The following is a 16,693-nucleotide window of genomic DNA, read 5'->3' as shown; positions in this document are numbered from 1 at the left end:
AAATCTATGGGTAATCCAGAGTTGATTGTGTCTGTAGACTGTTAAACTAGGTGCTACTTTTAGCAAGAAAAAAAAGGAAAAAAGGAGGGAGTACTATAGCACAATTCTTGCCTCTTTCCATAAATCTTCCTTACACAAATAATATATTAAAAACTAAATATATAAACAATTAGCACTTTACTTTTTGCAATTTTTTTTCCTGTCAACACTTCTGTGAGTCAAGTATTTGTTATTATCCCCATTTCATAGATAAAATATCGGAGAAGTTAGGCAATCAACCATAAATAAATTATATCATTAGGATTCATAATTTTCTTTAGGTTTGAAGCAAACATTCAAATTCACATCTTTTTAGTCAACTTCCAATGTTCTGTCTTTTTTATCTTCACTCCAAAATCACTGACTTTGGGTATATGCGTACCTTACTTAAAGGGCAGGTAGATGGTATAGACCTTACTGGGGATAAAATCAGGAAAACCTGAAGTCAAATCTTGCCTCAGATACTTATTGGCTGTGTAACTGAGCAAATCACTTTACCTCAATTTCTTCATCTGTAAAATGAGCTGGAGAAGGAAATGGCAAACCAGTCCAACATTTTTGCCAAGAAAACCCCAAATGGGGTTACAGAGAGTCAGATATGTCTTATAAATGACTGGAAATCTCCCTTTTTCATTCCCCCCAAAATGTCTTGCTTGATAACAATTCTAGAACATTAAAATAATCCACCCAAGAGCATTGGATATGGAAACAGAGATTCTAGGATCAAGTGTTAGGTTTTATCTACTTGGATGACTTTTAATAAAAATCACTTACTTTCTGTAGGGCTTCACCTCTTCATCTATAAAGTGACGTGTTTAGACAAAATGCTTCCTATAGTCTCTTCCTGATCTATAGCTATGAAATCACCCTTGGCAGTACAGTCAGCCAGACGAGATGATCCAATTTTATAGCCTGGTTGTAAATCCCCTTATCTTAGATATAGGTCATTCCATTCCACTTAGTGTTTGCAGAGAGTTTTATTCCCATGGCATCCACCTACTTGTCACATCAAAATTATTGGAGGGTATTGTAGGAAGAAGAAAACAAGGATGTATGAGAGAGGAATCCAAAATAAGTGATCCTTTTCATTGAAAACAATATTATTGCTGTTAAAGAAGGCATTTCTTTGATGGTTAAACATCATAAGAACAAAATGACAAAGATCTGTCCAAGGATATCTGTGTTGCCTACAACACAGATAATGTAGAACATACCAAAATCCAGAAACAAGAAACAATGCCCAAGGCAGCCAGGGAATCCACCCTGGAGTGAGGTCTCAAGTTCAAATCTAGTCTCAGACACTTACTACATATGTGATCCTGAAAAGGTCACTTAAGCTCACTACCTCCCTAGAAAACAAAGATTTATTGCCTTAGGCCAATGTATTATACAAACAAGCCTCAGTTTCCTTCTAATAGAGAAAGGAAATGAGCAGCAAGGTAAGAACTATGTCAGTGCTAAACCTTGCCTAGTAAAAAATGCTGCTAAAAATAATGATCTTTCTCACCCTGTGTCTATATTCAGCTTAGCAGGCCACAACATTTTGAAATGATGGCAAAACTAGATGAAAATGTAAATGGAATATATTTAACAAAAATATATAATAAAACAGAAAATATTAGTATGTGGCTTTCCAAGTCAATGTGTATTATGCAAGCTTCTTAGGTGCAATTTGGTGGCCCTGTTTCTGCTGAGTTGGACATCACTAGTGTAAGAGCTAAAGAGGTTTCCTCTGCTATGTAAAGAGGTACTACATATAATTTGTCATTGGGAAGATGCTTTAACCTACTTAAACCCATCCTTCAGGAGAGGAATTGAAGCTAAGAAATTTGTGATTAAATGATCTATGCAGTTACATAATTTATATCAGAGTAGAAATTTGAACACATACCTCCAAACTCAAAATACAATCCTCTCTACTGCATTATGTTCTTTTTATCTTGCTCTGCTCAGTCTTCTCTGCCTCCATTTTAAATTACCATTCTGTGTTTCTAAGACCTTTAATGCTAGACATAAGGGTAACTAAGTGATACAGTGGATCGATTGCTGATCTCAGAAAGATCAGAATTCAAATTCACCCTCAGGGTGCTATGTAATCCTGGACAAGTCACTTAACCCTGTTTGCTTCAGTTTTCTCACGTGTAAAATGAGCTGAAGAAGGAAATGGTAAACCACTCCAATATCTCTGCTAAGAAAACCCCAAGTGAGATCACAGAGAATCAGACATAACTGAAATGTCCTGCTTCTAAACAATTAACTCCATTACTTGGGAAGATGGACTAAGAGTAACATTAAAATGTCCAAGGAAAATTAGCACATGATGGTTCACATAGATACTCCTGATGTGATTGGGGATTCAGCACCAAATGATGAGATTGAGGAGAGCTACTGGCACCAAATGTTGGGGTTCATCCATGTGAAGAATTCATAATGGCCATTCTCTTTGGCAAAAGATAGGTTTATTTATGAAAAGAGGTTACAAACAAAATGAAGACACAATAGACACCAGGAATGGTAAATATGAAATAGAAGTGGGAGTGTGCAGTTAGTAAAGAAAGGGGTTTTAACAATTAACAATGGAAAGGACAAGTTTCCCAGGGGAACTCACAATTAACCTGGAAAAAGGAAATATTCTTTCCTAAGAGCCTGAGGTGTGAGTGTGCCTTTAGTTATTATGCTCAATCCATGGAGGAGTTGAGCACCCTAAAAGAGTTAGTTAAGGAGAAAGACACCATGGTGATGAGAAGAAAGATACTAGGAGGCAGAACTCCCTGGTGGGCTAACTAGAAAGACTAACCCATGGATGGGCCATGGACAGATTTATAGGGGAAATTTAAACCTTGGGGTTTGATCTAACTTGGTTTCTGATTGGATCTGGTAAGGTAGGTTACCCAAACCTTTCACAGGTGTATGTGACTATAAGGTTGAGCAGATCACCATCAGTGCCCTTCCCTGCTTGCCTCAGGAAATAATTTTTCAGTACTTTAGGCTTTCTTCATCTACCCTACTTAGTGCCCTCAGGACCTCATCACTTCCACAGGTACAGGTTTTAGGATAATCATACTTAATCATTCTTTACAATTCTTGTTCACATCATTCCATAAATTCTGTAGCAAGCACTGAATTTGAAATTATGGAAAATTAGTTCAAATCCCAGTTTCAATATTTACTTAGTATTTGTGTAGCTTTGGATAAATCAGTTAGCCTTTCTGGGTCATACTTTCTTTGGTTGGTTGGTTGTTGTTCTTCCTTCTTGAAGAGAACCAAAATGCCATCATGGTATTAGAATCCAGTTACAATGTATCAGACCAATACAAGCTTGGAATGTCTGCCACAGATCAGAGACAAATAGTATCTATGAACATTTGGGGTGGATTCTCTAACTTTGCACATCTTACATTTCTTCTGAATTAATTCAATTCTGCTTTGCTCATAGAACATAGCACTTTCTCTGATGAGGGCCAGCCATGCAGACACGTGCCAGTGTCTCCTATGACACTTTATAAATAACACAAGGAGACTCTCTAAAGTCTCTCTTAGAAGAATTTTAAAATTAGTTGTATGAGAGGAGTGGACAAGATGGTGTCTGTGGCATCTTTCAGCTCTAAAAACATGGCCTCAGCCCTCTTTGTAGTGGCCAGAAACTGGAAACTGAGTGGAGGCCCATCAATTGGAGAACGGCTGAATAAATTGTGGTATATGAATATTATAGAATATTACTGTTCTGTAAGAAATGACCAACAGGATAATTTCAGAAAAGCCTGGAGAGACTTACACGAACTGATGCTGAATAAATGAGCAGGACCAGGAGATCATTATATACTTCAACAACAATACTATATGATGACCAATTCTGATGGACCTGGCCATCCACAGCAATGAGATGAACCAAATCAGTTCCAATGGAGCAGTAATGAACTGAACCAGCTACACCCAGTGAAAGAATTATGGGAGATGACTGAAAACTCTTACATTGAATTCCCAATTCCTATATTTTTACTCACCTGCATTTTTGATTTCCTTCATAGGCTAATTGTACAATATTTCAGAGTCTGATTCTATTTGTACAGCAAAATAACAGTTTGGTCATGTATACTTATTGTGTATCTAATTTATATTTTAATATATTTAACATCTACTGGTCATTCTGCCATCTGGGGAAGGGGGTGGGGGGAAGGAGGGGAAAAAAATTGGAACAAGAGGTTTGTCAATTGTCAATGCTGTAAAGTTACCCATGCATATAACCTGTAAATAAAAGGCTATTAAAAATAAATAAATAAAAATAAAACCATGGCCTCATCATCCATAAAGGAGCTGTTGACCTTGCTCTACTTACTGAATATTCTGTGAGTATCAGGAATCAAACTATGTATGAGGAATTTCCCTTCTCTTCTCTTCAGATTTCTCAGAAGATAAGTTCTGGCTAAATTTCAAGTTGCTATGATCTTATATTTAAACCAGACTTCATCAATGAAGCATATTTATATATTGTTAATATTACTTACACTTTAGCATTTTTAAAGCATTTTCTCATCCCTTATTCATATGATCCTGATACTAAATCACCAGAGCAGTTTTCTCATCCGATTTTACAGGTGAAAACAAGCCCAAAGAGAATTTATTTAATATTGTTGAATCACTTCAGTGTCCAATTCTTTGTGACCCCATTTGGGGTTTTCTTGCCAAAAAGACTAGAAGGAAATGGCTTTCCATTTCCTTCTGCATTTCATTTTACATACGAGTAAACAAACAGAATTAAATAACTGATCCACAATCACAAAACTACCAAGTATCTGAGATGGGATTTGAACTTGGGTTCTCTTGACTATAGGACTGGCACTCTATCCACTATAGCATCTAGCTACCCAGAGAGAGTTTAATATATTTTTATAAACTAATACAAAGAAAGAAGTAGGAGACTAATATACACAATGACAGTTAAAATCAAGAGTATTTAACCTGGAGTCAATGGGGACAATATGTGGATGTCAGGAGTCTCAATGAAACTGGATTTAATTTTTCTATATAATGTATTTTATGTACTTTAAAGACATTATTCTGAGATGGGGTCCATAAGCTTTACCAGATTGTCAAAGAAATCCTTCTCTCTCTCTCTCACACACACACACACACACCACACATACACACCCCCCACATATTAAAACCTCTAGTAAAAATGGAAATTGAATTAACTCTGTCTCAGTTTCTCCTGCTATAAAATGTGCTAGAGAAGGAAATGGCAAACCACTCAAGTTTCTTTGGCAAGGAAACCCCAAATGGAGTCACAAAGAATTGGATACAACTGAAAGAATAACTTCTTGACTGCAGGCCCAGTGTGATATCCATTATACTACTCTTAGCTCATTATTAGGAAACTAATAGAAACCATTTTACCCAGTTTTATGAAAAACAGCCTGACAATTTAAATGAAATTAATGAATGTCTACAAATAGATAAAATGTTACAATTAAAAGAACAAAAAATAGGGAATTTGAATAACATAATCTCAGAAACCAACCCCCAAAAGAAATATGAAAAAAGCAGATCCAGTCAAATTTATAAGTGAATTCTATATAATATTAAAAGAACAATTAATTCAAACTGTTTATAAGAATAAAAAAGAATCCTAACAAACTTTTTCTATGATATAAATATGCCACTGATACCTAAACTAAGGAGACAAAGCAAAGAAAAATATAAATAAAAATCCTTAATGATATTGACACAAAAATATTAAATAAAAAGTGAAAAAAGAGTTTTCTTATTTTAAAAATATTATAAATAATGACAAGGTTGGATCTATACCAGAAATACAGGATTGGTTCCAAACAAACAATAAATTATGTCAGCTGCAAGAGAGGTGGGGGGGGGGGTTGGGAATGAAAGAGGTTCATCTTTGACACATTCAGGGCTTTCCTGAATATTCTGGGTACAGTGTTTTTTGAAAAATAAGGCAACTCAAAAAGACAAGTTCAGAGGACTTCTTAAAAGCCCTTAATAACAGACGCCCAAAGGAAACAAACTAATACAATTGTAAAACATTTTTTACAAATTTTTTGGTAAAATTTTTACCAAAAAATTTACAAAATTTTACACCTAAATAATTGAAGAATAGTAATTGCTTATAATTGGGCTAAACAAACATATTTATTTATTCAGTGCCAAAACTAAACTGACAAAAATTACTTTAAAAGATTAAGGGGAAAACTAATGAAAGCCACATAGGATGGCTAGATAATAACAATCCAAAACACTAATTATAAGAGAAACTAATCCTTCATCTCATATTTATCAAATTAGTAAAGACCAAAAATAAAAAAAGAAATTACAATTATTGGAGGTACTAAAGGAAAACAGAAATATTGATGCATTATTGGGTTAACTTAATTTCCATTCCAGAAAACAATGTGTAATGTCCCCAAATTCCCTACACATTTAGATCAACAATACCATCATGAGATCCATAGCCCCAAAGACCACGGTTTTTTGTTTTGGTTTGGTTTGGTTTTTTTGGTTTTTTTGGCTGCCTTTTTCTGAATGCTTTAAACACTGGAGAAGATAATTGCAGATTGAACTCCGTCAAGTAAGCAATCAAAGTACAGAAAAGAGACAGTTACAAGTCTAGCAAAAGTTATATAAACCATTAGTTAATCTCTCTGGACATAAAAGTGCTAATAGTTCACTTTTATACATTGAACACACAGTATCAACTCAGTAAATATTTCTTGAATTTAAGTAACAAAGGCCATCTATTTAGGAATATGCCAGATACTTAAGATTTCACTAACAGCAGCATCAGGGTTAGGGATATTTCATATTGAAGTTATTGCCTTTGAAATTATTCTACTTCCTAAAAACATCAAGTTCTTTTGCCTGGAGAAAAGATATCTGATATTCATATCAATAATGATTTCTCATAGAAAGCATGGAAGATGTTCAGGATAAACATTCAGCCCTCATGTCTTTCTTTTGCATGTTCATTTAATACCTGAGTAAAGCATGAAGCATATTTTCTCTGGCCACAGTCTCCCCATTAGGAAACATTTTATTGGTCAACATTAGTAGCTTCACAGGGATGAAGGAAAGAAAGAAAGAGAAAGAGAGAGGGAAAGGGAAAGGGAAGAGAAAGGAGAAGGGGAAGGAGAGGGGAAAGAGAAGGGGGAGAGGAAGGAGGAGGGGAAGGGGAAAAAGGGAAGAGGAAGGGGAGGGGGAAAGGGAGGGGGAAGGAAAAAGAGAAGGGAGAGGACAAGGGGGAGGGGAAGGAGAAGGAGAAGGGAAGGGAAGGGATGGAGGAGGAAAACTTTTAAAATGCACAGATGGAAGGTTAAAAGAAAATAATGTACAAGCTTTGAAAGTTACATGTAGACTTTATTATGCATTTAGAAAGGGAAAGTAAGTAGTATATTAGAAAAAATACACCATTCTCTTTTTCTCTTCTAGTTTGAAAATTAAAATGTTCACTTAATATAGAATGTTTGAAAAGAATTCATGGGGGACAGCTAGATGGCGTAGTGGATAGATAGAGCACCAGCCCTTAAGTCAGGAGGACTTGAGTTCAAATTTGACCTCAGACACTTAATACTTCTTAGCTGTGTGAACCTGGGCAAGTCACTTAACCCCAATTGCCTCAGAAGGGGAAAAAAAGAACACATGAGAAGAGGGAGATATGAGGGAAAGTATAGGCCCTGACTCTGAGCCCTTAGCTCAATACAGGAACTATATTTATAGGAACAGAGAAAGCCACTAATGAGAGAAAATGACAGAGTAATGTTTGATGGAATGAGTGTCAGAAAAAAAAAAGATAAAAGAATTACTCAGTTGACCCAAAAATTTAAAGTTGAAAGAAATCATAAATATGGCACAGAACAAAATGACCTCATTTTGCAGATAAAAAAACTAAGACTCTGAGACTTTAGCTAAATCATCCAATATCACACCAGTAGCAATTGACTGAGGCAGGTTTTGATCAGATACTCAACTTCATAATCAGTGTTTTTTCCATGATGTGAATTAATGTTTACAGGAAGAAGGAACATTCCTTGAGAAAGGGAAGGCATGGCAAAAACAAAGAAATTTTGCCTCCTTTCTATTTGAACTCAACACCCCTAGCCACTCTTGAACTCAAGTCCAGGTCTTCTGCCTTCACATTCATCTTTCTTTCCTTCCTCTACAAGCCTCCTCCCCTCCTTCCCTACCCCATTATACCAAACTACCATCAAAAGTTCTTTCAATTCCATTCTCCTCCCATTTTCCTCTACCATCATTTTCCAGATTCCCATTATCCATTTATTATCTCATTATCCAAACAAGAGTCTAATTTGTCCTCCCATTGCTTATCTCTAGTTTTCAGAGCAGCTGAAACTCTACTATCAAATTAACCTTCAAGATATTTAGGCATAAGTGAGCAGAATCAGTAAAATCTTGTATGTAGTAACAAGATTACATGATGATCAGCTGGGATGGACTTGGCTTTTCTCAGCAATGTGATACTTCAAGATAATTCCAATAGAGAGAGAACAATGGTGACTGAATGTAGATCAAAGCATACTATTTTCACCTTTTTGCTTTGTTTTGTTTTGTTTTTGAGTTTGCTTTTTCTTTCTCATGTTTTTTTTCCCTTTTGGTCTGATTTTTCTTAAACAACAATGCAAATATGAAAATATGTTTAAAAGAATTATATGTGTTTAACCTTTATCAGATGACTTGCTTGCTGTCTTGGGGAGGTGGGGAGAGTGAAAAATTTGGAACACAAAATCTTACAAAAATGAATGTTGAAAACTATTTTATGTGTACTTAGAAAAATAAAATACTATTGAGAAAAAAAGAAGACATTCAGTCATGTTGATACTACTTCCCATATAATAACTTTCAGTAGCTCCCCACTGCTAACTAGATCAATTTAAGGTCAATGGATGTGGACTTTCAATCCTCCTGATTTTAAACAAGCTTACTTTATTTTATTTCATCTCCTGGATTCCCCATGTTCCCAACAAACTTAACTATTCATTATGCTCTATGCTCTGAATATTTCATATGCTTCTCTATATCTTTCCATGGCTTTAACCACTACTGGAAATTCTCTCACTCCCAATCTCTGCCTAATAAAATTTTACAAGTCCTTTAAGATCCACTAAAAAAAAAAATATTGTTTCCTCCTCTGAATTACCATAAGACATCATAGACTTGGTACGTCTTATGTAATTATCATATTGTACCTACATCTCATTTTTTTAAATAGCCCTTTATTTACAGGTTATATGTATGGGTAACTTTACAGCATTGACAATTGCCAAACCTCTTGTTCCAATTTTTCCCCTCCTTCCCTCCACCCACTCCCCCAGATGGCAGGATGACCAGTAGATGTTAAATATATTAAAATACAAATTAGTACATCTCATTTTTTATAGAATTGAAAGGTCCTTAAAGGCAGACCACATACCATCTATATCTGATAGTAATCAGCAGTAGGAGACATTAATAAGTAATAAAAAAGAATAATGGTAATAATAATCATAATAGTATTTATACAGTTCTTTAAGTTTTGCAAAATGCTTTATAAAAATTACCTTGTTTTTTCTTTGAAATAACCCTGGGACATAGATGTTCTTTATCATCCCCACTTTACAGATGAGGAACCTGAGGCCCAGAGGAGTTAAGTGTCTATCTCAGGATATATAATTAGTAAATGAATGTGACTAGATTTGGACTCAGGTCTTCCTTACTCTGGGTTCAACACTCTCCCTTACTGCTTAAATGAATGAAAAAATGAATATTGAATGAATCCATTTTGACAGGCCATAATTTTTAAATCACTGAGTGAACGAAGGGCAGAGAGGAGAAAAAGGCTATTGAGTAAAAATTCTATAGTTAAGTGGCATATATATTTTGCTTAAGCCCTCAAGGCAAAAACAATCTCTTCTATTAATGACTATGACTCTTAAAATTCCCTTTTTATAATGTACCTCACAAAGTCATTTCTATATAGAAAATCTAAGGACTAATGGAAAAAGAAAAGAACTAGTTTGTTTCAGGAAATCATTCTAAACTCTCTGCCATAGACACCTGGGGTAAACCAAACCACACTTGCCACTTCCCTTTGTCAAAGGGAATTTTTTTTGCAATCTGTAAGATAGGTATCATAGGAAGAAAGAAGACTTATGCTTACTACAATTGAAATGAGAAGATCTGGATCCAAGTCCCAGCTCTGTCTCTTACTAACTATGGATATTTGGATATTCACTTAACCCCTCCCAATCTCTATTTCAGTAGGAGGGAGAAGAGAGAATGTCATTCAGGCATCCAATAATCCTGGAGGGAGTGTACATTGTGTGCTCAGTTGTATGATAAAGTTAGATGACACATAGTCCTTCTCTACATTGAGTTTACAATTGAATACTTGTCCTGTGTGAACATAATCAAATGAGACACTGTGTTAAAATATTTTAAAATCATAAGATATAAAGTATTATTCTAATGTATGAGAGGCATCATGATGTATTGGGAAAAGTTTACAATCAAGGCACTGCCACTTATCCGTCAGATTCTGGGCAAATAAATTAAACCATGGGGCCTCAATCTTCCTACTATAAAATGGAAGAGAGTAAAGTTCACATTAAACTAACTCACTGAATTGAATAAAGTCCTTCTTAAATTACAGAAAGATACAGAAATATGAGCTATATTAAGATACTTAAGTCAGAAACCAAATCTCAGATCTTTGTGCCTAGTATAGTATCCAGCATTTGTTACATTGAATAATATAGGAATATTTATAATATTTATATATAAATTTTGCTATTGTTAATATTATCATAGTGTACTACTTTTCTTTCTACCATATATAATTCAAGTGCTACCTTAAATATGAAGTACCATTTGTGTGGGGGGGGGAGGGGAGGGGGGAAATGATACATAAACAAACAAACAAAAAAAAAATCCAGGAACCTTGGAATTGTACCAACTATACTTTGTCAATTCTAGAATAACTATGTTTTTCTCTAATGTGCACCTTCACAAGGCAAAACATTGTGCCTCATATTTTCTCTAACAATTATTATTGGTAATATTTTATAATTAATTATAATGAATATAATATTATTGTTTCCATTTTACACATTTAGAAAAAGGAAACCTGACAAAATTAAGTGAAGAAAGATTTACAGTTATTATTCCAGTATTGGTAAGTAAATTAAAACTTCTTCTAACACAAGAGGTGTTAGACTACATGTATACATCTGAAATTTTGTGATTTAAATTTTTATATCATAAATATGAACAGAATTAAGCTCAATTAATTAAAATGAATCAAATTTTACACTTCAGTACACAATTCATTAAGTACTTAGCACAGTACTTGGCACATAATAGGCATTTAATAAGTGTTTATTGGCTGACTACAGAAACCAGTTACACTTAATTTAGCTCATGTTACCAAGAAGTAAAGGGGGTTTTATCAGGAAGTGCTGTTCCATCTTCAGGTTTAGTAAGGAGAAAGAAAGCACCAGGAAATGAATTAGGTTTCCAATTTACCAAATACAATTGTTGGCTGCCATGGTTACAATCAGATGAAACAACTCAATTCAGTTCTTTTCCACTTGAACAAGTATAGGAAGGCAAATATTGTACTTGTTAATCTCAAGTCTGAAAGGGGTGGTGCTTAAAAGACAAACTCAAGCAGGTGACATTGGAGTCCATTAAAGTTAAGTTTGAAGTTTGTGGAAAGGCACAATTTCTGTTGGTACAATTATCATCCATAATAAGGATTGCTTTGGAAACAAATAATTACAAATTTTCTTACATAGATTTACTCATTTATTAATTTTAAAAGACATGAAAAATTTGAATAAAGGACACTCAGTAATCTGTAGCTTTTCAGAAATTTTAATATATTGATTTTTTAAATGATTTACAGATGTGATAAGAGTTCACTCTGTCATTATTAGGGTCTGTTCCCTTTATTTTATTTTTTTTAACTATTGTTTTCTCAACTAGCCAGGATCAAACTTAAGAAAGAGAAGAAACAATCCAAAGGAATGAGAAATAAAACCTCACCTTTTTTTAATACACCAGAGTCTTTTCCGGGTTTGGGATTTAAAAGTCAATCCCAGTTGTATCTCTGTTTTACAAGATCATCAAGACTTTAAGCTGGAAAGAACCTCAGAAATTTATTCAGTCCCCCTGCCTCAAACGAGGACTTAATTTTTAAAAGTAATAGAACAATTTCTTCCCCTACATTGACTAATTCTTGTAGTAAATCATTCCTTTAAAAAGTTACACTGAGAACCACATTGGATCTAGCAGGGTAAGGAAGGGGAAGAAGGAAATGGGATTTTCCCTTAAAGACAAATCTGAACCCTAGAACTTGGTGCCAAAGACAGAGCCCATTCATTCATTCATTACTTGCTTTGTTTCCTCCCAGGTATAGTTTCTTTTCACTGTTCTTTCAGACCATATATAATTGCGTCATGTGGTACATTTTTAGGGAGCATTTAACCAACCAAAATGCCATTCCACAATAAAGGAGAGAGATGGCTAATTCCATCTCACCAAACATCCGAACAAAAAAGCCGAAACGTTTGCATTTCAGAAATTAAAGATTAATGGAGACATCCCACAATTCCTTGGAAGAGATTAAATTCTGAAAATGTTAGTTAAAAGGGCTATACTGTATGGTTAGAGACCACTCAAAAAATTTCCTAAGAAAGGGGTTGTCCCCCCCCCAGAAAAATTGAAGAGTATTCTTGTCATACTCAACATGTTGTGCTTTAAAATGAGGGGAAAACACCACAGATAACATGGAAAAGGTTCGAGGGGAGTGGGGAAGTAGTCAAAAATTACTGACCTTGAAATTAAAATACCTGAATTTTAGACGCAGCTTCCACAACCTCCTTGAATCTTAGTTTCCTGATCCGTGAATTGGAAGTAATGGTTCCACTAAGTACCTCGCAGAGTGGGAATGTGCTTTGTCATTTTAAAAGGCAATATAAAGATGAGTTATTAAAGTTCACCTGTCTCTTCAGTGTAATTAGAATGCATCCTAATCAAAAGGATCAGACATTCTTATGCACAATTCTTATTCTTTGAGCTTGCTTTCTCAGCTCAGTTCTATCAAATGACTGAAAAACTGAAATGGAAAGGATCGGGGACAGTGATGAAACTTTTAGAGGGAAAAGGCACCTGAGACGTCGGGGGAAAGGTGGAAAAGATTGAAAGAAGAAAACCCAGAGGAAAAAAAGTTAACGCTTTCTCTACCCCCGTCCCTTACTTACCTAGGGATGAACTTGGCTTCCTCCCCGAGCCGGACTTGGAAATCTTGCCACGCTTGGCCCAAGCTCTCCATGCCCCAAGGAGCAGTCAGAACGGCTGCCTCTCCCTCCTCGTCTTCCTTGTCCGTGTCCACCGCAGGTGCAACCTGTGCCAGCTCCAGCTGCGGCGGCCGCTCGCCCCAGCTCTGCCGCCGCCGCCGCCGCCGGCTGGCCCCTTGGAAGCCCCTGGCGAACTCCTGGAAGGTAATCGCCCCGTCGCAGTCAGCGTCCAAGCGCTGAAAAATCGCTTCGGCCTCTTCGGGCTGGACCTTCAGCTCGGCACATAAGGCACTGAACTCTTCGCGTTCGATGCGTCCAGAGCGATTCGCATCGCAAGCGTAGAAGAGGGAACGAAGCCGATGGATCTCCTCTAACTGGCTGGCTGGTTCCATCACGCCACGGTTCGGTCCTGTTCTGTCCCAGGAGGCTAGGCAACTCCTGCAGGCAGCAGGCACCTACCGGGGCTCGTTGCCAATCCCGCCCCCTCCTCCCGCCCCCTGGTTGAGAGTCTGGCGGAAGATCTAGGGACACCTGCTGGGACTGCCGGCGAGTTTGGCTGGCCCGGCTAGTTGTGTTACTTGAGAAAAAGTCCCGTCAGGACAAAAGCGCTTCTGTAGCTGAACTTCCAATCAGAAACTCCTGCTAGTCGGTTACCCCCTTGGAGTGGGATTCTGCAGACCAGAATAGAACTACTCTTCTCTAACTCAGCAGACTCCCGAAATAATAGGAAGGAGATCCGCCCAGGCCTGGGCTCCCTAGCAGCACCAGCCCAACTGAGTGAGAGCGCAGCTGCTCCCAGGCCAACTTTCCCAAGAAGCGGCTCTGCAGCTCCTCCCCCGCTTAGGACTTCCCCAACGACTAGGGTGGAGTGTGGAGTCTCCCGTGCCCTAGCCACCCGAAGCTTTCTTGCGCGGCAGGGAGGGGCAGGAGGGACGGGGGAGGGAAGGACGGGGAATCCTCTCTTCTTATTTACTGCTAAGAATTGGGAGTGGGGAAGCGGCAGCAGCGAGATGGCAGATGTAGAAGGTCTGGGAGGAAGCAACTTCTCTCTGGGAGAGCCTCAGTTTCCTTTCGCCCCAGCTCTCAGCCAGCTGTGGGGCTGTAAGTCAGTGCGCACATTGTTATCCAAGCCAGCCAAGTGCTTCGCGTGCCAAGGCTCTCTGCTGGCTGGAGCGAGAGGAGAAATTGAGCCAGAAAGGAAAAGGAAGGGGGACAAAAATTACATCCTTATCAGCAATTTCGTCGGCCTAGTGACACTCAACTTTCTCTATCCCACATCTTATGATGCTACTTTGCCAGTCTTCCTGTTTCAGGTTTTTTATTGCTCTGCCTCACAGGAAAATTGGGGCAAAATCTTGCCTAATATCAGGCAATTTACAAATGCATGAGATGTTGCCAGATTATAGTATCTGAACAAATAGATTTATGGTTCTGTAGTATCAGTATTGGAAGTCCAATAATTTAAGTAGATAAGTATGTATTATATGGAAGGGAAAGAAGAAGGAAGAGAGGAAGGAAGGAAGGAAGGAGCAAAGAGGGAGGGAAGGAAGGATGGATTACTGTCCACAAGGTGCTTACATCAACATGATGACAAAATGAGAGATACTATAAGGTATAACATTCACCTTCTGAGTCTAAAAACCAAAAGAACAAAGGATACTCTTTTACCTAGGTTACTGGAATTTTAGTGATTATTTTCTATTGCATCCTTGTGGCCCAAAGGTGACCATGGGTGCTTGAAGAGAATGCCAGCAGGAGGGAATGAGAAATAGAAATAACCTTTATTCTGGAACAGCCCCCTTCTATTTCTGCAGGAAGAATGAGAAATAACAATAAACGGGTAGGAAGGTTATGATAAAGGCAGCTTTAAGGCCACGAAATAACAATAACTTAAATGTTGATACTCCAAATGTCGGATCATTGTCATATGATCATAGATTCTGAGCTAGAAAAATCTAATTCTCCCATTTCACAGCTGAGGAAACTAGGACTGAAGAAAGCTAAATGATTTGCCCATATATCTGGGCATGTATCTAATAAATATCTGAAGTTAGGTCTTCCTGATTCAAAGCTCAAAATTCTGTCAAGTTGCTTTTTCTGATTGAAATATTACTACAAATCTGAGATTTATGATTGCATTATATGGTTACTTTTTCTACTACAAAAGAATACAAGGGTGATAAGAAAGGTGTAGATAAATAGAAAGTGAGGTCACAGTTTCTCTTTGGAGAGACAAATAAAAAAGTTAGATATGTTGGTTTCCTTCTGTGTCTAAAGACAAAAAAAGAAAGAGCAAGTCCTTCCTTTCTTCCTCCCTCCCTCTCTCCCCCCTTTTCTTCCTTCTTCCCTCTCTCTCCATCCCTTCCTTTCTCCCTCCCTCCTTATAATACATACTTATCAAATTAAATTATTGGACTTCCAATACTTCCAAATGAAATGATTATCTATTTGGTGAGTTCAACCCAAAAGTGAGCAAAGAGAAAGACAGGAAAAAATGTTGAAAAATATGGCTTAGGTGGGATTATATCCCAAAGAGATTATAAAGAAGGGAAAGGGACCTGTATGTGCACGAATGTTTGTGGCAGCCCTTTTTGTAGTGGCTAAAAACTGGAAACTGAATGGATGTCCATTCAGTTGGAGAATGGTTGAATAAATTGTGGTATATGAAAATTATGGAATATTACTGTTCCGTAAGAAATGACCAACAGGATAATTTCAGAAAGGCCTGGAGAGACTTACATGAACTGATGCTGAGTGAAATGAGCAGGACCAGGAGATCATTATATACTTCAACAACAATACTATATGATGACCAGTTCTGATGGATCAGGCCATCCTCAGCAACGAGATCAACCAAATCATTTCTAATGGAGCAGTAATGAACTGAACTAGCTATGCCCAGAAAAAGAACTCTGGGAGATGACTAAAAACCATTACATTGAATTCCCAATCCCTATATTTATGCACACCTGCATTTTTGATTTCCTTCACAAGCTAATTGTACAATATTTCAGAGTCTGATTCTTTTTGTACAGCAAAATAACGTTTTGGTCATGTATACTTATTGTGTATCTAATTTATATTTTAATATATTTAACATCTACTGGTCATCCTGCCATCTAGGGGAGGGGTTGGGGGGGTAAGAGGTGAAAAATTGGAACAAGAGGTTTGGCAATTGTTAATGCTGTAAAGTTACCCATGTATATATCCTGTAAATAAAAGGCTATTAAATTAAAAAAAATATATGGCTTAGGATGAAGAAACAAAGTAGGCTAAAGAATGATCAATGATACAAAGTATAGCTTTGAATCTTTTTTTTAATATGAAGAATACTTCCTTTAAGAAGTCAG

The 16,693-nt window shown here is 36.9% G+C and overlaps 1 protein-coding gene across 1 annotated transcript in view; it reads right to left on the bottom strand.

The window, feature by feature from the left end:
- RASEF (RAS and EF-hand domain containing) overlaps window positions 1-14,441 on the bottom strand; it is a 101,114-nt gene extending 86,673 nt beyond the window's left edge. Inside the window, exon 1 of the mRNA XM_031945482.1 lies at window positions 13,308-14,441. Coding sequence (XP_031801342.1) covers window positions 13,308-13,735 — 428 coding nt within the window. The 5' untranslated portion in view covers window positions 13,736-14,441. The remainder of the gene's footprint in view (window positions 1-13,307) is intronic.
- Window positions 14,442-16,693: the final 2,252 nt, after the last annotated feature.

Source organism: Sarcophilus harrisii, chromosome 1 (genome assembly GCF_902635505.1).
Source record: "Sarcophilus harrisii chromosome 1, mSarHar1.11, whole genome shotgun sequence".
NCBI lineage: Eukaryota > Metazoa > Chordata > Mammalia > Dasyuromorphia > Dasyuridae > Sarcophilus > Sarcophilus harrisii.
Note: the sequence above shows the minus strand (reverse complement) of the source record. Positions and strands in the feature narration are given on the sequence as shown.